Consider the following 25,087-nt stretch of genomic DNA (forward strand, 5'->3'; position numbering starts at 1 on the left):
TTTTGGCCAGGCGCGGTGGCTCACACCTCTAATCCCAGCACTTTGGGAGGCCCAGGTGGGCAGATCACCTGAGGTCAGGAGTTCAAGACCAACCTAGCCAATATGGTGAAACCCCCGTCTCTATTAAAAATAAAAAAATAAAAATTAAAAAAAAAAAAAAAAGCCAGGCATGACGGCAGGCACCTGTAATCCCAGCTACTCGGGAGGCTGAGGCAGGAGAATCACTTGAGCCAGGAGGAAGAGGTTACAGTAAGCCAAGAACGCACCACTGCATTCCAGCCTGGTGTGCAGTAAGACACATTCAAGAGTGAGACTTTGTCTCAAGAAAAAAAAAAGGTTAATTTTATGTTACGTGAATTTCACCTCAATTTAAAAAAAAAAGAAAAGAAAACTAGCACCACAGACTCCAACTCTTTCTTATTTAAAAGAGAAGAAACCTCCTACCCCTAGTCACTATAGTGACTAGAAAGATGCCAGGATTTGGGAGCCTCCATGGTGAATGAGAGGCTCATTATATAGAGGAAAAACAACAACAACAACAAATTCCCACGTTTGCTCATACGGCAGTATAAACACTGGGTTAGGGTGCAGCAACTGATGTATGCCATTTCCTTCTGAGTCCCCTCATTCTGGATTTGAGATAGCCAGGCTTTTGCATTAAGCTCAGAAGGGGTATTTCTAAGGATGGATGAGAAGTGATACCATCTCAACTCTCCGGAACAAAGGCAGGACTGATAATGGAGCATCTCAGAAGGTAGAGAAAGCCATCGTGGAGAACAAGTGCATGTCAGTGCGCATCGGGAAGCAGCCGATGCTGCCGAGAGCCAAGCACACACAAACATCCCAGCAAAAGGCAGCAGTTGGGGCAGACAAATACCAAGAGAATGAGGTATGGAGGTTTCTGCTCCAACCAGTCCATGGGCGGACAATGCGAATGTGTTCAGCTGCCAAGAGGAGAAGCCTAAAAGCCATTTGTAGCCTGGCTAAAAGCTTCTAATGGATCCTTAAATAAACCTAAATAAAGTTAGGACAGCAGAATTTAACTGTCCATTTGTGATTCAGATTTTGGGAATTAAAAAATCTGGAAATCTTCCCCCACCCACTTTGTTAAAAACATAAAATCAGATGATAGAAGCTGGTAGGGCAACTCTAAGTGCACTCATGGAAGGAAGAAGTTTCTAGAAGTGCACCAATCTTCTCCCCACAAAATAGTCTAAAAAGTTTTCCTAAGATGACCGAAATCAGAAGAATATACAGCAAACAATTTAAAAAACAAATGACAATAAGAAGAAATGAAGTCGATATTCACTGCATACCCTCCTTCCCTGTTCCTCAGTGCGGTAGGCGTGTCTGTATAAACAAGAGAACACAGCTCCCTGAGGCATAAATTCACTGGTCTCATTCCAACCGTGGGTATGGCAAAGACGAGAAGCGTCTCCCTGGCACTTGCGGTATAGGACAGGGTCCAATCTATAAGGTTAAGAGTTAAAAGACAACCACTAATTAATAGACATTTCCTTCTAACACAGGCTCAGGGTTTTTACGAGGTGTTTGCTTGTATACTCATTGATAATCACTTCCAGGGGCGTGAAGAAAGAAGATATGTAAAAATATATTCCTGAATTGTTTTTTTGTTTGTTTGTTTGTTTTGACACAGGATCTCTCAATCTGTCACCCAGGCTGGAGTGCAGTTGTGCTATCTTGGCTCACTGGAACCTCCGTCCCCTGGGACTTGAAGGCAATCCTCCCACCTCAGCCTCCCAAGTAGTTGAGGCAACAGGCACACGCCAGGCTCTTTTTTGATATTTTTGGTAGAGACAGAGTCTCGCCATGTTGTCCAGGCAGGTCTCAAACTCCTGAGCTCAAGCAATCAGCCTGCCTTGGCCTCTCAAAGTGCTGGGATTACAGCATAAGGCACCGCACCCAGCCATGAATTCTGTTCTTAATGAACACACAGTAGTCAGCACTGTGGGAGGCCTAGGCAGGAGAATAACCTTCTATAGAAGTTTGTTAACCTTCTACAGAAGATTTAAATTCTCCCTCAAAGATATCTTGGCTTTGTTAGATACCTAACATTTTAATAGACTTAGCACTCACATGCCCTGGTTGAAAACATAAAACTAGAGTTGTAGCCACCACCAGGCAATTCACAACTTTTTACTTAATACTTTTTACTAAATACCTTTTTCTAAGTAGGAATGAAGTTCAATCCTATGTAATGTATTAGATTCAGTAAGATCAGGAAATGGCAAGATAAATAGTCTCCTATTTTTCTCTCTTCTTCCTGTGCCAGGTAAGGTGGTTATCTTTTTGGTTACTTGAGTGTGCTTATCAATTTATAAGACTTGACATTTAACTCTGAATCTGGAGACAGTGGATTAGACAATGAGCCTGCTTCTTCTCCACATCAGACCAGGGCATGCTTAATTCTGTCCATATTATATTGTCAACTTTGGTAGATGGCTAGTTAATGGGAGAAAAAAGCTAATATTTAATGAGTAACTATTAAGAACTAATATTTAATGAGTAACTATGCAGCATTTTTTTTATTATTATGGGGGAAGGAATTAAAGAGGAGAAAACGTGATTTTGATTAAGGCAATAGACTCAGTAGACTATTTAGGTTGAGATGGCCTGAGTAAGCAAAGGGAAATTACAGCCCAGCTTTCTGTAGTCCTTTCCAGAGCTAATTTGAAGGAATAGAAATAAGAATACATTGAATCTTCAAGTAATCTCTTTCTAGTAAAGTATGTGGGCAAAACACATGCACACACACACGTTTTTTGAGATAGGGTCTCACTGTTAGCATGCAGTGGCATGATCACAGCTCACTGTAACCTACAGCTCCTGGGCTCAAGTGAATCTCCTTTTTTTTTTTTGAGACGGAGTCTCGCTCTGTCTCCCAGGCTGGAGGGCAGTGGCGCGATCTCGGCTCACTGCAACCTCCGCCTCCCGGGTTTTACGCCATTCTCCTGCCTCAGCCTCCCGAGTAGCTGGGACTACAGGCATGCACCACCTACGCCCGGCTAATTTTTTTTGTATTTTTAGTAGAGATGGGGTTTCACCGTGTTAGCCAGGATGGTCTCGAACTCCTGCCCTTGTGATCCTCCCACCTCGGACTCCCAAAGTGCTGGGATTACAGGCGTGAGCCACCGCGCCCGGTTCAAGTCAATCTCCTACTTCAGCCTCCCAAGTAGCTAGGACTACAGGTGCACACTACCATACCTGGCTAATTTTTTTTTAGTTTTTGTAGAGACAAGGTCTTGCTATGTTGACCAGGCTGGCCTTAAACTCCTGGCCTCAAGCTATCCTCCTGCCTAGGCCTCCCAAACTGCTGGGATTATAGGTGTGAGCCACTGTGCCTGGCCAAAATATATATTAATCACCAAAAAAAGTTAAGTACCACACCATGGTGGCTTAACAACCTAATGGAGAAGCCACTAAACTTGAAAAGCTAGAGGAGCAGTCGGATCCAGTACTGGCTGCTTTGCAGGTGGGGAGAGAAAGCAAGACGCGGAAAGAGGAGGGGAATGACAGCCAATGAACTCAGTGATTCTGGCTGTAATACAGATCCTTCTCCTAGTTCATCCTCCCAGCCCCGCCACTTTTTGTTAACAGAATGAGAGGGAAATTAGAGAATCAAGTTGTCACTTATTGACAAAAATCTCTTAAGACAGACTTAATTCATTAACTCCGAATAAATAAAAGCCAATTCCCATATCCACTGCAAATCAATAAAAATACAACTGCACTATTATCTTCTTAGAGACATATCTGAAGGCGCTTTTGCCACCCCTACAGGTGCCATACTTCTTACTAGACAGATCTTTGTAGTATCAGAAACATTTTGACCCTGACTTCCAAAGTAGTGGTGAACAACGATATGTGGTACAGGCTGGTAGTGGGCTGACTCTGCTTTTAGATAATGTTCTGAAAGTGATAAAGAATAGTTTTTCAGGGGATTGGAGTGTGTTAGCTGTCCCAGAACTGAACAAAAAGAGTTCCCTACTGATTATTTTAATAAATACAGGTAATTATGACTACACAGGAGAACAGGCTGAGGCAATACATTTACTTTGGCTTCAAAATACTCACTTCCAATCCCGGGAGATGAAATACTGCAGCTCTAAGAGACGATGTTCACAGTCTTCTACCATCTTCTCTGTGTATAAATGTTCCATCAGGCATGACAAGATCCTAGCCATAAAATGGGTAAAATTGTAACAAGAGAGAAGTGTCCAGAATTCTATGTCAATATAATATTTCCCTGGTCTGTAGAAGAAGGCTTTTAGTTATTTTCTTAGGGCAATCAGATTTATTTTTCTGAGAATCACTCAAATTAACTGAACCTGACAGTGGTTATGCCTTGATCAACTTCAGAGCCACTCAGCACTGAAGACTACGCATGCACAAGAGCAGTGTGCAGCTGCTGTATTTTTAACTGGTTATGAAAACTTTCCAACACACAAAGAAGTAGAGAATCATGTAACAGCCACCTTCCCTCCCCATAACTTTAACAATCTATGGCCAAGTTTGTTTTAACTCTAGGCCTCTTTGCTGGTATTTTAAAGCAAAATCCCAGATACTCCATCATTTCATTTGTAAATATTTCAGCATGTTTCTTTAAAATATAAGGACTTAATACCATTATCACACCACTAAGCAATTATTTTAAAAGCTTTACTATCATGTAATACCCTGTTAGTTTTCAAATATTTTCCTTTCTTTTCTTTTTTTTTTTTTTTGAGATGGAGTCTCGCTCTGTCACCTAGGCTGGAGTGCAGTGGCGCAATCTTGGCTCACTGCAAGCTCCGCCTCCCAGGTTCACACCATTCTCCTGCCTCAGCCTCCTGAGTAGCTGGGACTACAGGCGCCCACCACCACGCCCGGCTAATTTTTTTGTATTTTTAGTAGAGATGGGGTTTCACTGTGTTAGCCAGGATGGTCTCGATCTCCTGACCTCGTGATCCACCCGCCTCAGCCTCCCCAAGTGCTGGGATTACAGGCGTGAGCCACCGTGCCCGGCCCAAATATTTTCAATTATTTTTTTTTTTTACAAGTTTGTTCAAATCAGGATCCAGAAAAGGTTAACCGATAAGTATCTTAAATGTATTTTCATCTGTAGCAGTTCTTCCTTCTTCCCTCTCCCCTGCCCGCTCTTTGGTTGATGTGGTTATTTTTACACTGGTAAATATTCTTAATTAGTTTAACCACACAGAAAGCTTTGAGGAAGAATATGATTTTCTAATTCTCTAGCACAGCATGAACAGCAGGAGTTATTGCATAGCATCATGAGATAAACATGGACTATACTCACTTTGTTGTTGGGTATGGCCAACTGCAGGCTATAAAGATTTTTGCAGAATGGGAAAGCTGTTCTTACTTGCAACTGGTTTTTTTTTTTTTTTTTTTTTTTTTGAGATAGAGTTTTGCTCGTTGCCCAGGCTGGAATGCAATAGCACGATCTTGGCTCCACCTGCCTCAGCCTCCCGAGTAACTGGGATTACAGGTATGCGCCACCAACACCCCACTAATTTTGTATTTTTAGCTGGGCGTGGTGGCTCACACCTGTAATCCCAACACTTTGGGAGGCCGAGGCGGATGGGTCACGAGGTCAGGAGTTCAAGACCAGCCTAACCAACATGGTAAAACCCTGTCTCTACTAAAAATACAAAAATTAGCTGGGCATGGTGTCATGTGCCTGTAATCCCAGCTACTCGGGAGGCTGAGCCAGGAGAATTGCTTGAACCGGGATCCAGGAGGCAGAGGTAGCACTAAGCAAGATCGCGCCACTGCACTCCAGCCTGGGCTACAGAGCAAGATTCTGTAAAAAAAAAAAAAATTGTGTTTTTAGTAGAGACGGGGTTTCTCCATGTTGGTTAGAGGCTTGTCTCGAACTTCAGACCTCACGTGATCCGCCAGCCTCAGCCTCCCAAGGTGCTGGGATTACAGGCGTGAGCCACCACACCTGGCTTGGTTTGGTTTTTTGAGACAGGGTATTGCTCTGTCATCTGGGCTGGAGTACAGTGGTATGATCATAACTCACCGTAACCTTGAATTCCTGGGCTCAAGCAATCTTCCCACATCAACCTCCCAAGTAGATGGGACTACAGGCATGCACCACCACGCCAGCTGATTTTAAAAACTTTTATGTTGCCTTGCTATATTGCCCAGGCTGGTTTCAAACTCATAGCTTCAAGTGATCCTCTCACCTCGGCCTCCCAAAGCACTACAATTACAGGCATGAGCTACTGCATCCAGCCATGGTTTAAGAGCTGTTTTTACATCATAAAAAATAAAACTAAAGAATGAGAATACTTTAATATAGCATTTATTCAGCTTTTCTAGATCTTGGTTGCAACTTTAGTATTCCTTTTGTCCATTACTACTCCCTCCAACGACCACATTTTGTTTTCTATTTCTGTTTCAAGTATTTTCTGATGATTACCAAGTAGTCAACGTATACAATGAGTCAATATACAACTAGGATGAAAAGTACAGAGTGCCAAAGTATGTACCACCTATCCTGAGTGTTTCTCTCTTTCATTTTTATTTGATCGTGATATAAAATTGTTCAGTAACCTAATATATAGGTCCATATATGCTCAGTCATTGTCAGTAAACACCATCACAATATTGGGTCTAGATGTCTCTATATCATGGATGAGGCAGATCCTAGGTTTTAATTCCAATACTAGTTTTAATAAAAGTTGGTATATGTTCAACTTGTTCAACAAAATTTCAGTTAAGATGTCAAACCACCCAAAAGTCACTTGAAGGAATGTTCCCTGTGCTGCCAAATGAAATACAATATGGATAAATACCATGGAGAAGATAACTTACATTGGGTCTCCGGATCTTATGTGTTTGCAGGCTGTCTGGATTACAGATTCACAAGCTTCATTCAAAGCTCGATCAATGCGGTAATCTGCACCAGGGTCTGTCTCCTGAATCAGTGTTTGAAGCTGAATTAAAACAAATTAAGAAGGAAGAAAGAAAGTCACTTAGGTGCTAGGTAAGAGCAGTGTCTTCATACAACCAGTTGCTCAGTCCTATTTACCACAATGTACTCCAATAAAGTTGTCTACAGTTGTCACTAGCCAAGCTCAAGAGTGTTTGCCAAATACTTTTCCAACTGGTTTCTCTACCTTGACTGCAGGTTTTTCTGTTTGAGTCATTGATGGGGACTACTTATCTATGTTCTCAATAATCCCTGGAGGTCTTTACAACATGAATATGAAGGCTGCCTCTTTGCTTTTATCTGCCTACCTGTTAATCAGATTACTAAACCTGGTGCTCCCAGCAAAGCCAGAATTAAGTGGAAAAGAGTAAATAAAGAACATTTTCACTTAGAGACCTAATCGGGTCATAAGAATCTAGAATTTGAATTTTGCTGCAAAGACACTGGTAATAAGTCAAGTGTGCTGTGCTTTATTAAAAGCAGATGTGCAATTTCATTTAACTTGCAGAAATATCAATTACAAAAAACAGGATTATGGTATTTATAATTTCCCATTTTCCTCAACTATTTTTCTATAACCAAGAGATAAACCAGAGCTTGCTCATTGTAAGTACATAGAAAAAACTTGTCATTATGCAGCTGGAAATGAGACTACATTCTTTATCATTTACTTTTCCGTCTTGTCATGGAACAAAGGAAAGACAGGAAAATAGGTACTTCACATTTTTTTTCCTGCCTTTAAGGCACTTGGGGCGTAGATGAAAAAGCTGTAAATTAAAATCAAAAGAACTGAGTTCTATTAATAGTTCTGGCTCTGACAGATTAGCTTTGAGAACATGGACAAATTGATTACCTCTAAGTTTTAGTTTCTTTAACTGCAGAAAATTGGAAAAAATAATAATATATGGGAGAATATTAGGTAAACTGCAAAGCATTTTACAGACATGAAAGATGATTATTACTACAGATAAGTAGCAGATGGTGTTTTGGGGTAGAAATCTTTTTTTTTTTCTTCCCCCTGAGACAGAGTCTCGCTCTGTCACCCAGGCTGGAGTGCAGTGGCATGATCTCTGCTCACTGCAACCTCCACTTCCCAGGTTCAAGTGATTCTCCTGCCTCAGCCTCCTAAGTAGCTGGGACTACAGGCATGTGCCACCACTCCTGGCTAACTTTTTTATTTTTAGCAGGGATGAGGTTTCGCCACGTTGGCCAGGCTGGTCTTGAACTCAAGTGATCCGCCCGCCTCGAACTCCCAAAGTGCTGGGATTACAGGCGTAAGCCACCACACCCAGACCTGGGGTAGAAATCTTTAATAATAGAAAGCAAATTTGAAAACTATAATCCTTACTGGTTTGCGTTCCCTTTTGCCAAGTTAAAAAACTGGAACCCTGTTGTGTCACTGATTTGTCCTCTGATCCTTATACATCTAACCTATGATCCCACAGGGCCTTCACTGGAGCACCTGTGGGATCATAGGTTAGATCACAAATTTATCAGAGAACGATAATCAAAAGGAAATAAAGGAAAAAACCACAAACTTCTATTATCCTGAAAGAAGCTGGTAATCCAGAAGAGAGAAACATGAAAGATTTCCAATATTCTAGGATAGAAGTTATTTATACCAAAAATTCTTGGTGGCAATTTGGGAAAGCTACAAAATGCTCTGGTTAGCTGGTAGGAAAATTACTAATGATTACCAATGTTACTTATGACATTTGTTGACAAAGACCAAAGCATTTACATCTTTTTCTGAGAAAAGTTGGAAGTAACATGGGAGTCTGCAAGTCTCTGCAAGAACTGTATCAGTTAAATATCCATGACTGACAGGCAAACTTCAAGAAACAATACATGCACTAGACTGCAACTATTTACAGGCGAAAATGAATGCCCTCTAGAGCCTAGTGGGCTAACAGCTCCAGGGATCATTGCCACTGTGGAATGTAGTGACAGTAGCATGGGAAATAAACACTGAAAATGTGAATTGCTACATGATTATACACCTATTCCAGCCCCTGGCATACTTAGGAAAACCTGGGAAAATGCTTCAGAGAGATGACTACAGAATAAGACTGGCAGTTATTTTTGGCCTAGGAGAGCCTGGCCCCACACTTACTCAGCCATGAATGAAGAGAATTTCACAGCTCATGACTATGGTGCATTTGGGAGAGTAAGTACTCAACAAGATGATAATTATCCTTATGCTTTACAGCTTACTACCTGTTGAGAAATCACTAAATCAATCACCAAGCAGAGAACAGGGAAAACTAATGGTAAACCACAGACAGGTATCGAAGTCTGCTGTATCAGGAAGAAAAATTTGAAAAAGAAACAAAAAAGGGGCCAGGCACAGTGGCTCATGCCTGTAATCCCAGCAGTTTGGGAGGCCAAAATGGGCAGACTGCTTGAGCCCAGTAGTTTGAGAACAGCCTGGGCAACACAGCGAGACCCCATCACTTAAAAAACAAAACAACACCAAAAAAGAAATAAAAATAAACTCCCCCAAAATGAATTATTTTAAAACATTTGTCAATTTGACTGGGGATGGATACTGTAGTAGAAGACTAAGGACATTTTTCTCCCTTTGGATCATTTAGGCCTTCAATTTTTGTGGGCAAAAGCTAAAAACCCTGGGTCCATAAAAATAAAAATAAAGCGCTTCTTTCCCACTTGGCTAAATTTATTTTTTATTTTAATGTTTTAATTTTTTATTTTTTGAGGTGGAGTCTTGCTCCATTGCCCAGGCTGGAGTGCAGTAGCGCGATCTCGGCTTACTGCAACCTCTGCTTCCCAGGTTCAAGCGATTCTCCTGCCTCAGCCTCCCGAGTAGCTGGGACTACAGGTGCACGCCATCACGCCTGGCTAATTTCGTATTTTTTGTAGAGATGGGGTTTCACCATGTTGGCCAGGCTGGTCATGAACTCCTGACCTCAAGTGATCTGCCTGCCTTGGCCTCCCAAAGTTCTGGGATTATAGGTGTGAGCCACCATGCCCAGCCCCACTTGGCTAAATTTAATATGGGCAAAACCATATGTTTCACTACTTGAAGCCACCATCTAGATTTGGAAAGTACTTTTCTTCTGGACACAAAGGGTGATGTGGGCAGTACTTATGTATCTTTCAAGTTGAGTCACTAGTTCTTTCAACAAGCTACATTTTAAAAAGCCCTGGGTATGAATTAGGTGCCTCGAAATAAAGTCAAACCAGTCTATTTTCTTTTTTCTGTATCCCTTACTACAACAAGTGTAGCCTCAGTAAAAAGACAGGTTTAGGCTGGGCATGGTGGCTTACACCTGTAATCCCAGCACTTTGGGAGGCTGAGGCAGGCAGATCACCTGAGGTCCAGAGTTTGAGACCAGCCTAGCCAACATGGTGAAACCCCATCTCTACTAAAAATACAAAAATTAGCTGGGTGTGGTGGTGGGCGCCTGTAATCCCAGCTACTCGGGAGGTTGAAGCAGGAGAATCATTTGAACCTGGGAGGCAGATGTTGCAATGAGCAGAGATTACACCATTGCACTCCAGCCTGGGCAACAAGAGTGAGACTCTGTCTCAAAAAAAAAAAAAAAAAAAAAAAGAGGTAGGTTCATTGCTAACCCCCGCCGCAACAACCTTTCTGTGCTGCTTTAAGGATGAAGTGCAAATATAGGCTGTCTCCTGATTCATTTTTGGTCTGGGTCCCAGGACCTACACTGGCACAGAGGTTTCCCAAGGAAGTCACCAGCAACAACTGCACCTTAGCAACAACACTGTGGCAAAATCAAACAGCAGATTCCAGAAGCCTTCCCTCCTACCCAGGTTGGTATTTTAAAGAAGTTACATTTGTCTATTTTCCCACCATGGGATGCATAGACACGCATGCCTGCGCACACACACACAGACACATGTGCACACATGCACTGGTGTCTGCTCTGGGTCAAGGTGAGTAACTAAAGCTAAGATATAATTTTACTCCACATCCAAATTCTATAAAACTGTTGTGTTTCAGACTGCAAAGTTTTGTTTCAGACTGTAAAAATCTGATTTTACATGATTATCAGGAAAATAAAATTCGAGTTGATATCCAGTTTTTAATAAAAATGCCAACTACAAAATAATAGACTGATTGTGGCTTTCTAAAGTTACACTGAAGGAGGAGAGCCTCAAGTTTCTACTATTCTAGGAGATAAAGCGAAACTATCTCTTGTGCTCCCTAAAGGAAAGAGGAAAGTTCACTGCACAGGGCACACTGGTGCACATGGTATGTTAAGTTGCTCTAAGACTCCTATCCAGTAAAAAGTAATCAACATGGACAACAGAAATGAAAGGGATGTACTAAATCTCTAATACATTAACTTGTGTTTTGTACCTGACCTACAGTTATTCAACTGTTTATAAATGCTAGATCAAGAAGAACTTTATCTTCCCCAGCAAAGTATGCTAACTGTGAGGTTTAGGGATAGAAAAAGGACTCCCACCATGGCACATGTTTACCCATGTAACAAACCTGCACATGTATCCTGGAACTTAACATTAAATTAAATTAAAAAGAAAATGGCTCTTCCATGCACAGTTGCCCTACTATATGAAGAAAAGATAGTGTGATTTAAAAAATGACATGCTCTCTTGATCCTTCAGGCCAGGAATTCATGCCATGCTGTAAATCAGTAACAGAAAGAAACTCTTAAGAAAAAATTTCAATTCATATCAACTCTTTTTCAGCCTCAACTCAATCAAACCTATTACAACAGGCAAATTCTCTCTTGATAGAGGGCCTGTCCTCATTGATTGGAACCTGGTTTGCCTTGATTCTGAGTTTAGGAAATCCAGTCTAGCAAGCTGCCCTTTCTTTAGGAACTCTAGCAAACAATGCATTCTATCTATCTAAGAAGACAATTCTTTTTATTGATTATGAGCTCAAACTTTTGCTCTGTAGCAAATGCCACATTCTTACTAAGATATGCCTGAAGAAGCAATGTTCAGTCTCTGGTCATTAGGTCATTAGTACCTAATGTTCAATGTGATATCACAGATGATCCACATAAAGCAAGGTAGGACAGCATCAGGAAGAGGCTCTTCAGCTGATAAATGTGACATTCAAAATGGCAATAGCAAATGTCTCCTTACCGCCTGCTGGCAATTCATTCCAAGGTTCCCCTTCTCCCCTCGAACTACTTTCATCAGACAGTGTAGGGTCCGCCCTTTTCGATGTAATCCGGAACAGTGGTGTTCAATCTCCCCCCGACAGCTTAGGATGATCTCAGGGCTCAGAGAAAAGTCTTCCATCAACATGCGTCGGTAATCCAACATCTCCCCCTGGCACTCACTGCTGACTTGTCGCCCTAAGTTAGGATGTAAGTCATGACATTACGAAGGGTGATGCTATGTATTAGCATCAGAAATCATCACCTATTAAAAGTACATATTTCTATCTGTAATACAATATACCTATCAGACATGCTAACATCTGAAAAGCTTAGAATTAGCAAAAGCTTTAGCAGCATAAAATAGGCTTAGACTCCAGATATTCAGGCTTCTCCTGTCACTGTTCTGCATGAAACAGGTTTTATCCTACTGCACTAATAATGCAAATGCTTTGCCCATGGAAATCTTATCAATAAGATAACTATTAGGGTAAAAATGAAAGCCAAAGAACAATCTCCACTGGCCTACACAATTAAAGCTTTTGGAAAAGACTACATTTAAGATATTCACTATAAGCTCCCCCAACTTCTTTGAGCTGTAAATGCCAACGGGGAAAACTTTTTTTTTTTTTTTTTAAGATGGAGTCTCGCTCTGTCACCCAGGCTGGAGTACAGTGGTGCGATCTCGGCTCACTGCAAGCTCCACCTCCCAGGTTCACACCATTCTCCTGCCTCAGCCTCTCCGAGTAGCTGGGACTACAGGTGCCCGCCACCACGCCCGGCTAAATTTTTGTATTTTTAGTAGAGACGGGGTTTCACCGTGGTATTGATCTCCTGACCTCGTGATCCACCCGCCTCGGCCTCCCAAAGTGCTGGGATTACAAGCGTGAGCCACTGTGCCTGGCCGGGAAAACTTAAAATAAAAAGATTAAAACAAAACAAAACAAAACAAAAACTGGTCACCCAGACAGTTTGTTTAGTGATAAAGCCAAAATTTGAAGCCAAGTCTGACCCATGTGCTAAATCACGCTACCCTGAGTCTCCTTAAAATGTTGCATAATGTGTATTTCAAAAATGAAAACTAGGCCAGGCGCAGTGGCTCACGCCTGTAATCCCAGCACTTTGGGAGGCCAAGGCGGGCAGATCACGAGGTCAGGAGATTGAGACTATCATGGCCAACATGGTGAAATCCCATCTCTACTAAAAATACAAATATTAGCTGGGCATAGTGGTGCGTGCCCGTAATCCCAGCTACTCCAGAGGCTGAACTAGGGAGTCGGAGGTAGCAGTGAGCTGAGATTGCGCCACTGCACTACAGCCTGGTGACAGAGCGAGACTCTGTCTCAAAAAAAAAAAAAAGCAAAGAAAATAAAACTATTCAGCTGGGCACAGTGGCTCATGCCTGTAATCCTAGCACTCTGGGAGCTAAGGTGGGAGGATCACTTGAGGGCAGGAGTTTTGAGACCTGGCATGCCAACATGGCAAAACCTCATCTCTATAAAAAAAAAAAATTGCTAGGTGCGGTGGCTCACACCTATAATCCGAGCACTTTGGGAGGCCGAGGTGGGCAGATCACCTAAGTTTGAGAGTTCGAGACCAGCCTGACCAACACGGTGAAACCCCGTCTCTACTAAAAATACAAAAATTAGCCAGGCGTAGTGGTGCTCGCCTGTAATCCCAACTACTTGGGAGGCTGAGGCAGGAGAATTGCTTGAATCTGGGAGGCGGAGGTTGCAGTGAGCCGAGATCACGCCACTGCACTCCAGCCTGGGGGACAGAGTGAGACTCTGTCTCAAAAAACAACAACAACAACAAAAAAAACAAAAAACAAGCAAGCAAACAAACAAACAAAAAATGGTGAAACCCCGTCTCTACTAAAAATACAAAAAAATTAGTTGGGCGTGGTGGCAGGCGCCTGTAGTCTCAGCTACTCAGGAGGCTTAGGCAGGAGAATGGCATGAACCCGGGAGGCAGAGCTTGCAGTGAGCCAAGATTGCGCCACTGCACTCCAGCCTGGGGGACAGAGTGAGACTCCGTCTCAAGAAAAAAAAAAAAAAAAAAGAAAAATACTCAAAAAAGCAAATATGGGAGGCAACTAACGTTTATATATATATGAAGCTTTAGAGTGTGAATCCAAAAAGGAACAGAAATGATAATTAAAAAAAAAAAATGAATGCTACCTCTGTGTACAGCTGACTCCAGGCACATTAACAGGTAGGAGAGCCTGGCTTCACGCGATCGTGGAAGGTTTTCCACATTGCACCGGTATTTCTTCAAGTCACTTTTACAGGATTTGGCCAATGAATAACTGACTTTATAATCCTGGGCAATCAGCTTTTGGCGGGTTGTAAGTGCTTCTCGACACTGAGGAAAGAGTACAGCAACAGCCGTGAGACCACTCATGTAACTTTACTGTTGACATGTACCACTAAGATGAGCATGGTGACTCAGCCAAGTACATGTCAACAACTGCAGTTATTACCAACATATCTATCTTTAAGTTTGGTTAAAATTTTCACATTTGAGCTAAACTAGTGTGGCATGAGACAGGGGTAAGTGGGTGGGGAACCTACAAATTGTGTAGTCACTTGCTAGTTGTTGCTGCAATAGCAGCTGTCCAAAACATGTAAATATCTTATAGATCTCAACACGTTAACTTGACACACAGCATTCTTTTCCACTTTAACAATACCCCTAACATAAATTTCACTAGCATCAAACTGGCAACTAACATAACATTTGGGATATTCTGTTCAATGCTTTAAAATACAATTATTCAATTATTCTATATCATCTGAATAATCAGATTTGAATAAGATTGTTCAAATGATGCAAGAAAAAGGAAATGAGAAACATTTCTTCAGCTACACAGGAAAGTAAATGGCAAGATAGCAAAATTAATTATTTCAAAAGCCATCAACTATTCTTGCATTCATTCACGGACAAAGAACTAAAAGAGGATGCTTAATGATATAGCTGCTGAAAAATTAAATAGCTAATTGCCTAGAAAGCACATTGATTTGGTTAACCTAAACTTCTTGAGGAGGCAGGGCTGGCCTTAGTGTGGTTTTATATAAAATTCTCTGATTTTACTCCCCAAACAAAGTAATATCTGAGAATTTTATATAAAACCACAGTGAGAGGTGGGTGGGTCACCTGAGGTCGGGAGTTTGAGAGCAGCTTGGCCAACATGGTGAAACCCTGTCTCTACTAAAAATACAAAAATTAGCCAGGCGTGTTGGCAGGTGCCTGTAGTCATAGCTACTAGGGAGGCTGAGGCAGGAGACGCGTTTGAACCCGGGAGGCAGAGGCTACGGTGAGCCGAGATCACGCCACTGCACCCCAGCCTGGGTGACAGAGAAAGACTCCACCTCAAAAAAAACAAAAACAAAACAAAACAAAACAAAAACACCTAAAAAAACCACCACAGTGAGAACCCCACTTGGCTTCTCACTATCTAGATATCACAATCAGGGTTTCATTTTCTTGGTTTCAGCCAAATATGCTTAAAACCCAAGTACCTCACCTCTGAAAGGGGTGAGCTTTATCAGTCATTTACGTTTCGGTATAAGATTATAAGAATATTGTTTGAGAGAAATTGAGAAAGCTTTTTTTTTTTTTTGAGACAGAGTCTCACTCTGTCACCCAGGCTGGAGTGCAATGGTGAGCAGTCTCAGCTCACTGCAACCTCCACCCCCTGGGTTCAAGTGATTCTCCTGCTTCAGCCTCCCGAGTAGCTGGGATTACAGGCGCACACCACCACGTCCGACTAATTTTTGTATTTTTAGTAGAGACGGGGTTTCACCATCTTGGCCAGGCTGGTCTTGAACTCCTGACCTCGTGATCCACCCGCCTCAGCCTCCCAAAGTGCTGGGATTACAGGTATGAGCCACCGTGCCTGGCTGAGAAAGCTTTTAAAAAACAAACAAAACATTCATTAGTTTCAAAATAATACTTACCTTTTCACTCATGGATTCTTCAAATTTATGGTTAAAGAGGCACTTATACACTCTGCCCTCACCAGCTTGTGTCTATAAGATGGAACATACACATTATTATTACTTTAGCTAAATAGTTATGCTGAACATTATCCACAATCTCATATAGAACTTTCTATTAAATGATTATAATGGTAGATACCTTTGGACAACAGCTCTTCCATTTATAAAATTTAATAGGCTTTTAACAAAAACAGTGACTGCTGTAAAGATGAAAAAAATATTCCCATGATATTTGGAGTTTGTCATTTGTTCTCAGATGTATTTTGTTAATTAGGGAACCAAGAGAAGTGTCAGAGTCTGAGTCTTTTTTTTTGAGATAGAGTCTTCCTCTGTTGCCAGGCTGGAGTGCAGTGGCACAATCTTAGCTCAGTGAAACCTCTGCCTCCTGGGTTCAAGCAATTCTCCTGCCTCAGAGCCCTGAGTAGCTGGGATTACAGGCCCCCGCAACCCTGCACAACTAATTTTTTTATTTTTAGTAGAGATGGGGTTTCACCATATTGGTCAGGCTGGTCTTGAACTCCTGACCTCAAGTGATCCGCCTGCCTCGGCCTCCCAAAGTGTTGGGATTACAGGCGTGAGCCGCCGCACCCAGCCTCTGAGTCTTCTTTCTTACAAGCGTATGCTAGAGTTAACGAAACTCTTACATCAGTGGCTCTGATGGTTAAAGCTGTTAATGCAAACCAGCAGGCAGAGTGGAAGTGTACACAAGTTACTTTCAGTACTTTGTTGTAAGGATGGAGAGACCATTCTATTTAAAGTGTTAGAAGGCTGTTCTATAGAGTCAGCAGGTGGTAATCAAGGATTTGGTTTTAAAAATTAGCCACCTGCTGTTTTCTTCACCTCAGCCAAAAACACATAAATATATAATGCGTCAAAGTTTTAGCCACTGAATAGGTGTAAATAAGATCCTAGGTAAAATAAAATTCCTATAGATAAAACAGACTTCCAAGAACTGAAATTGAGAAGTGAGATAAAGCAGAAAAAATACTAAGTGGAGATCATTAGAAGCCAGCTGTTAACTAAATGTTCACTCATCAAGGTTGAGCATCCAGTTACCACTTTCTGCTATACTGGGACCAATTTCTTCTTCCATTTCTGTGGCTTTTCTACATGTGAGGTTTCTTGACGGCTTCTTTTATGTTACAATAGAGTATTAAAAAATATTTAAGTCACAGTGGCTTGTGCCTATAATCCTAGTACTTTCAGAGACAGAGGGAGGAGGATCATCTGAGGCCAGGGGTTCAAGACCAATCTGGGCAATATAGCAAAGCCCCATCTCTACAAAAAATTTTTTAAAAAATTGGCCAGGTAAGATGGTGCTTGCCTATGGTCTTAGCTACTTGGGAGGCTGAGGCAGAAGAATCGCTTGAACCCAGAAGGTGGAGGCTGCAGTGAGCCATGATCACACCACTGCACTCCAGCCTGGGCACCACAGCAAGACCCTGTCTCAAAAATTGGGGAGGCTGAGCTGGGAGCATTGCTTCAGGTCAGAAGTTCCTGACCAGCCTGGGCAACATAGCAAGACTCAATCTCTCAAAAAACAACAAAATTAAATTAATTAAAACAAAATTATGTATGTGTAAAAATAAAAGGAAGAAAAGAACAGTTTCTGAGCTGACTCACATTTTCACAAAAACGCTCCCGATCATCTCGGCAAGCAAAATATAAATGCCGGTCTAAGTGAAAGTCATCCGATGATAGCTCAGCCACCCGGAGAATGGCTTTCTTGCAGAGTTCAGAAACTTGAATCTTGGGTTCTCTTTCTTCTGCTTCCTTCACCAGGCCTTTCTCCAAGCATGATACCACCTCACCTTGTGAATGTGCATCCTAAAATAGCGAGGATATTAATATTTTAAAACTTTTACCACATGGGTTTCAAATAAACAACATTTGGCTAAACACACACACACACACACACAAAGTAATAAAACCCCATCATAGAGTTGACTTATTAATGTTCTACTGAGAAATCAAATAAGAACCAACCACACTGTGGAAGTTAAAGAAAATGCTCTCAATAATCTTCAGTTAGAATATAATACTTGCATGCCACAAATGGAAACAGAGATCCTGGAAAGTTTAAGTATTATAGTTTAGTTAGAACTAGAAATAAGAACCTGAATTTTTAAAAATTTAAAATGTCAAAAATTCATAAGAAACACAACAGGGCCAGGCATGGTGGCTCACGCCTGTAATTCCAGCACTTTGGAAGGCTGAGGCGGGTGGATCACCTGAGGTCAGGAGTTCAAGACCAACCTGGCCAACATGGTGAAAGCCCATCTCTACTAAAAATACAAAAAATTAGCCAGGCATGGTGGTGTGCGCCTGTAATCCCAGCTACTCAGGAGGCTGAGGCAGGAGAATCACTTGAACCCGGGAGGCGGAGGCTGCAGCGAGCCGAGATCGTGCCACTGCACTCCAGCCTGGGCGACAAGACAGAAACTCCGTAAAAAAAAAACAAAACAAAAAAACCAAAAAAAAAAAAAAACCACATCAGCTCAAAGTTCTGGTCATAGTTCATGTCAAGACTGAAATTACACTGCTGAAATCTCTGTTCATTTGTCTCTAAAAACGAGGCATTTCCCAAATAACAGTGCTTTCAGTCAAGTTAAAAACCAACAAACCACACAATTCACTAAGAAGGTAGAGACTGTCTTTCTCCTTTCCCTACTCTGTGGTGTCCACAAACATCCCAATATGTAGAATCTGTTGTTTAATACTCACGTTGATGTTTTGGATTTATCTTAATGGGATTTAACAAGATTACCACTGTTTACACAAAATGCTTTTGAGAGTTTTCTTAAAAACCATCCAATTATCTTTAATTGTACATTTCATCATCCCCATAGCAACCACAAACATTCATTCATGCAAAATATGAGATAGTTCCCCTAAATATTTTCTATTCAAGAGTCCTAATCTATACTTATAAGATATGCTTCAACAATTTAAGGTATTAACCACTAATATAGCAAACCAAAGCACCTTAAAATATAGTGCTATTAGCCCGGCACGGTGGCTCACACCTGTAATCCCAGCACTTTGGGAGGCCAAGGTGGACGGATCACGAGGTCAAGAGTTCAAGACCAGGCTGGCCAACACAGTGACACCCTGTCTCTACTAAAAATACAAAATATCAGCTGGATGTGGTGGTGTGCGCCTGTAATCCCAGCTACTCGGGAAGCTGAGGCAGGAGAATCGCTTGAACCCAGGAGGTGGAGGTTGCAGTGAGCAGAGATTGCACCATTGCACTCCAGCCTGGGGGGGCAGTGCGAGGCTCCGTCTCAAAAAAAAAAAAAAAATATATATATATATATAGATATATGTATATATATCTATATAGATAGATAGATAGATAGATAGATAGATAATAGTGCTATCATTTATACACACACACTTAAAATCTTGTTATAATAAAATACCTATCTATGAAATAATCTGCATATAATAAAAAGATTCTGGCCAGGTGTGGTGGCTCATGCCTGTAATCCCAGCACTTTGGGAGGCCGAGGCGGGTGGATCATCTGAGATCAGGAGTTCGAGACCAGCCTGGCCAACGTGGTGAAACCCTGCCTCTACTAAAAATTCAAAAATTAGCTGGGTGTGGTGACACGTACCTATAACCCTAGCTACTCAGGAAGCTGAGGCAAGAGAATTGCTTGAACCTGGGAGGCGGAGGTTGCAGTGAGCTGAGTTAGCACCACTGCACTCCAGCATAGACAACAAGAGTGAACTCCGTCTCAGGGGGAAAAAAAAAAAAAAAAAAAAAAAAAAAAAAGATTCCTAAAACCAAGTAGGGTAACATCTACTTCAGACAAAATTTCAAATCAACCAAAGAATGTATTTTTTTCTATTTTAATAGGATTTGTCTATAGCACCTTAATTTCCAAGTGTTTCCGTGAAAGCTTTCATGTTATCTCCTAACACACATATGAAGAAACGACACAGCTCTGATCTCTACTGTGGACATGAATGAACAGAGGCTCAGAGGAGTTAACTAACTCATTTGAGTTGTAGAACATAAAGTGTCTAGTTAAAAGTCCATTATTTATTTGTGGAGTTAATCTGGGTGAGTGGGTGGAGTCTATAAAACTCCTAAAACTTGTTTTGTTGTTGTTGTTGTTTAACTTTTATTTTTATTTATTTTTTTAAGAGACAGGGTCTTGCTCTGTTGCCCAGGCTGGAGTGCAGTGGAGGGATCATAGCTCACTGCAGTCCCAAGCTCCTGGGCTCAAGTGATCCTCCTGCCTCAGCCTCCCGAGCAGCTGGGACCAGAAGCACACACCACCACACCCAGCTATGGAACACTGTGTTTTTTACTGTACCTTTCCTATGTTTATATGTACTTATATACACAAATACTATAATTGTGTTATAAATGTCTCCAGTATTTCAGCATAGCCACATGCTGTACAGGTTTGTAGCCTAGGAGCAATAGGCTATACTACATAGCCTAGGTGTGTAGTAGGCTATACTCTATGATACTCACACAGTGATGAACTTGCCTAACAACACATTTCTCAGAACGTGTCCTGGTATTCTCATTGTATCCTCATCGATAAGCAACGTGTGACTATATGTAACTACACTGGTATTAGGTCATAACAATACTTCTGGCCGGGCACGGTGGCTCATGCCTGTAATCCCAGCACTTTGGGAGGCCGAGGTGGGTGGATCACGAGGTCAGGAGATAGAGACCATCCTGGCTAACACTGTGAAACCCCATCTCTACTAAAAATACAAAAAATTAGCCGGGCATGGTGGCGAGCACCTGTAGTCCCAGCCACTCAGGAGGCTGAGGCAGGAGAATGGCGTGAACCTGGGAGGTGGAACTTGCAGTGAGCCGAGATTGCGCCACTGCACTCCAGCCTGGGCGACAGAGTGAGACTCCGTCTCAACACCACCACCAAAAGAAAAAAAAAACAATACTTCTCTACTAGATGTTTCTATTCATTGTAACTTTCAGATAAATACTTTTTTCAAATAAGGGTATTTCAGGAGTTCCTCAGAGTCTCTGAGCTTTTAGTGCAACCCATTTGAGTTTATAACTGAAATGCAAACAAATATTTGACAACGAAGACTGCATGGTTACCAAACATTAATTAAAGTGAGGTGAACTACACACCTGCACATTATGAGAAAATAAGCTCATTTAAGTTTAAAAAGTTATTAATACACAGGCTTGGCATATGAGTAATAAATTATCCTATAAATGAACTTACAATAATTTTTTGTTAACTTTATTATGGTAGAAAAACATCTGCCTAAAATCTACTGCCAATGCCTTGATCTGTTTTTAGAAGTTTGATAGGCAGTATTTTTTCTTCCCCATATTCTGTGTCCTTTAACAACAACGGCCCCCACGGAAAAAAAAAAAAAAAAAACCAACAGATGCTAACACTAATCTCTCAATAGTAGGTGAGAACTCAGTTTTTATCTCTGCTATAAACCATTCTCTATTTCAATCCTTCTGCTGTCTTCTGTAATCTACCTCACTAGATAAAGGAAAAAGGAATATCAGAATTACTCAAATTAACTGGTTAAAAGCAGGAAATAATAAATGAAATAATAAATAATAAATGATACAGCTACCGAGAGAAAAGCATAAAAGTACTAATACTGTGGCATATGTCCGCAATTAAGTTCCTTTGTTGGCAGCCACAGTCTTTCTCTTCAGATGATGTAAATCATTTATATCTTTACTTTTGGAAATCTGCCCTTTCATTTTGACAACATTTATCATTATAGAAAATTCTAAAGGCTTTATTAATGTATCTTCTTTGTTCTAAAATTTATATTAACATTTGAAAAAATCAGTTTTGAAATCATGACATTTATGTGTTCATACAAAGGCAAGGTACAAACAGATTAACCATGACTCCTCTCCTCGGTCCTTTGGAGGAGGCCAGGTCAAAGCCAGTCATAGAAGAGTTTCAAGCTTCAGTGGAAGCAAATGTGAAACTGACAAGCCTGTTGTTTTCTGTATTCAGAAGACGCTTTGTTAATTTTCAGTATAATTTTTCTATCTAAATAACTGGCTTCAGAAAAGCAAACTACGGGTTTTAGAAAAGGCAGAGAAGAGCTGAGAACATGCCTCCCTCTTTTTTAAATTTGGCTGTAGTACAGAGAGAATGATATAGGAAGGAAGGTGTTTTTTCAGAAGTTCAGGTGTGAGTCTATCTCACTGTCCCCAAAATACAAGAAAGCCTTTGATGCTGGTGTAGTGACCTGGTATAAACTGAAATTTCACCCAACTGGTAGGCATACTGAAAGATTAAATGACAAAAGTGTCATTTCTATCTTTAGTCCATAGAAACAATTTTTGTTATTTTATCTAAGTTGAATAAACAATCCTGTCGTGCCTTTTGGCTCCAGCAGTACTATTTTCTGCAATCGTTTCAGTCACTACAGACTTAGTAACTCATACATGGAGGTGACAATTTGGAGAGCCAGAAGGAGGCTAATCAGCTGCTACCTTGGTGGTTACCAGGCAAGAACTACTCCACAGAGGGACTGAAATGCTTGGCTTTACTGCATGGAGCACTCATTATGAGGGTGAAAAAGCATCATCGCTTATTCCTGAAAGTATGTTTGGAACCCTGTGGAGACTTTAAAAGGAGCCAGGTTTGGAATTGGATATAATTTTCAACATCCTAAATAAAGTCAGAAGAGCTTCCTGAATCATCAGTGACTTAAGTGCTTTTGTGCCATTTTGAGAGTCTGCTGGGAAGGAAAACACTGCATTCTTTATTAAAGCTGTCCTTTCTTTATTTGCCTGAAAGATTTATGCCAAGCCACAGAGTTTTTCAAGACCAACTCAGTGGTACACTCTGATAAGGGAACAGGCCTTGTGCTGATATTAAGGAAAGGGCATCAGGGCTTTGGTGACAGCCAGACAATACACAGCAAGAAACCCTTCATTTGAACCCTGTGCTCAGTTCCAGGATCCTAACACCATGTCCCCTTTGTCAGTGATAGATGCCTCCCAACCATGAACAAATAGAGGGCAAAGGGACAAATGGGTTTTATTTTCCATCATATTTCCTGAACAGCAGATTAATGAGCAGCAGCAATTAACAGGTGATGCCACAGGTCTCAGGCTCCCTCTCCCACTGGCATCCATTACTTTTCAGGAGTTTTTTTTTTTCATTTTTGCTGAGCAAACAAATTCAGAATAAACCTGGCCAGATCTCTATTGTGACCTTCTGTTCAGCAGACTAAGTCAAAAAATAAGATCAGATATAACTGTGGAAGAAGAAACTAGCTAGGCAGTTATTTTCTTTCCTGTCTTTACTAAAATCCGTTCTTCTGAAATGAAGATTAATAATATATCACATTTAGAGAAGACTCTTCTTCCAACCAACTAGAAGTACCTTCACATATCTTAAAATATTCTAATATTTTATAGATGGACAGCAGCCAGTGTGCTAAGTAATTTTTTTGTTTGTTTTTTTGAGACGGAGTCTCACTCTGTCTCCCAGGCTGGAGTGCAGTGGCGCGATCTGGGCTCACTGCAAGCTCCACGTCCCGGGTTCACGCCTTTCTTCTGCCTCAGCCTCCCAAGTAGCTGGGACTACAGACGCCTGTCACCACTCCTGGCTAATTTTGTTTTTGGTTGTTTTTTTTTTTTGTATTTTTAGTAGAGATGGGGTTTCACCATGTTAGCCAGGATGGTCTTGATCTCCTGACCTCGTGATCTGCCCACCTCGGCCTCCCAAAGTGTTGGGATTACAGGCATGAGCCACCGCGCCCGGCCAGTAATTTTTTTTATACTAACAGTGGGACATATGAAGAGAAAGATTACTGAACTTGGCTGGGACAGGTGGCTCATGCCTGTAATCCCAGCACTTTGGGAGGCCGAGGCAGGCGGATCACTTGAGGTCAGGAGTTCAAGATCAGCCTGGCTGACATGGCGAAACCCCATCTCTATTAAAAACACAAAAATGAGCCAGGCGTAGTGGTGCATGCCTGTAGTTCCAGCTACTCGGGAGGCTGAGGCAGGAGAATCACTTGAACCCAGGAGGCTGAGGCTGCAATGAGCGGAAATCCCACCACTGTACTCCAGCATGGGAAACAGAGGGAGACTCTGTCTCAAAAAAAAAGATTAGAGAACTCAGGTCTCTCCTTTGCCAGAGGCACATTATAGGTAACCAGCAGCTGGTCTAATATTGTGAAGATAACACCACTCTTTGCAGGTATTAATTCCTCTGCTTCCCATACAGTACTGAAATATTTTGCTACAAACACATGAAATACATTGTCAACCAGCCTTAGCTCTTAGGGCTGTCTGGACAAGTTTCTAATTTAATTTCAACTTAAGGTCACTCTAGTCCTAAATTTTTCCCATGTCAGTTATACAAACCTTTTCATACACCAAATTTTTAAGACCCCTTTGTTGAAGCTAATGTAGTATTAGATACCTTTTCTCCAAGCCGAATACTGCCACATTTCAGAATGTTGATGTCATTTTTGCAGTCATCCATGAAGCCACAGATTAAACGGTAATCACTAAAAATGATGGCCGTCATCTTGGTAATGTACTGGTGACACTGATACTCAGTGATGTTGCCTCGGTGATCCACCAAGCAGGAAACCATGTAACCTTTTCCAACCGGTTCATCAGCACATTCTTTAATCTGCTCAAAATAAAGTAGCTGTTTTACAAAAGTGTTCCATACTTGTATCAAACAATATTTATCAAAGAGAAAAATGTCTGACATTTTCCTGTTGATTTCCTAATTCTTTACTTGGGAGAAAAAAAAGAAAAATGCTTAGAAATATATCCAGGGAAGACATTTAGGAATGTGCAGGTTAGTTACATATGTATACATGTGCCATGCTGGTGCGCTGCACCCACTAACTCGTCATCTAGCATTAGGTATATCTCCCAATGCTATCCCTCCCCCCTCCCCCCACCCCACAACAGTCCCCAGAGTGTGATGTTCCCCTTCCTGTGTCCATGTGTTCTCATTATTCAATTCCCATCTATGAGAGAGAACATGCGG

At 41.4% G+C, this 25,087-nt stretch overlaps 1 protein-coding gene across 2 annotated transcripts in view; it reads right to left on the reverse strand.

Moving 5' to 3' along the window:
- GLG1 (golgi glycoprotein 1) overlaps window positions 1-25,087 on the reverse strand; it is a 154,674-nt gene that overhangs the window by 28,261 nt on the left and 101,326 nt on the right. For both annotated transcript variants that reach the window (XM_054534126.2, XM_054534127.2), the window contains 8 exons: window positions 24,503-24,718; window positions 17,706-17,909; window positions 16,041-16,112; window positions 14,262-14,445; window positions 12,065-12,279; window positions 6,844-6,965; window positions 4,096-4,197; window positions 1,317-1,470 (listed from right to left, as the gene is read on the reverse strand). In XM_054534126.2, the coding sequence (XP_054390101.1) occupies window positions 1,317-1,470; window positions 4,096-4,197; window positions 6,844-6,965; window positions 12,065-12,279; window positions 14,262-14,445; window positions 16,041-16,112; window positions 17,706-17,909; window positions 24,503-24,718 (1,269 nt within the window). The remainder of the gene's footprint in view (window positions 1-1,316; window positions 1,471-4,095; window positions 4,198-6,843; window positions 6,966-12,064; window positions 12,280-14,261; window positions 14,446-16,040; window positions 16,113-17,705; window positions 17,910-24,502; window positions 24,719-25,087) is intronic.

Source organism: Pongo abelii, chromosome 18 (assembly GCF_028885655.2).
Source record: "Pongo abelii isolate AG06213 chromosome 18, NHGRI_mPonAbe1-v2.0_pri, whole genome shotgun sequence".
Classification (NCBI taxonomy): Eukaryota; Metazoa; Chordata; class Mammalia; order Primates; family Hominidae; genus Pongo; species Pongo abelii.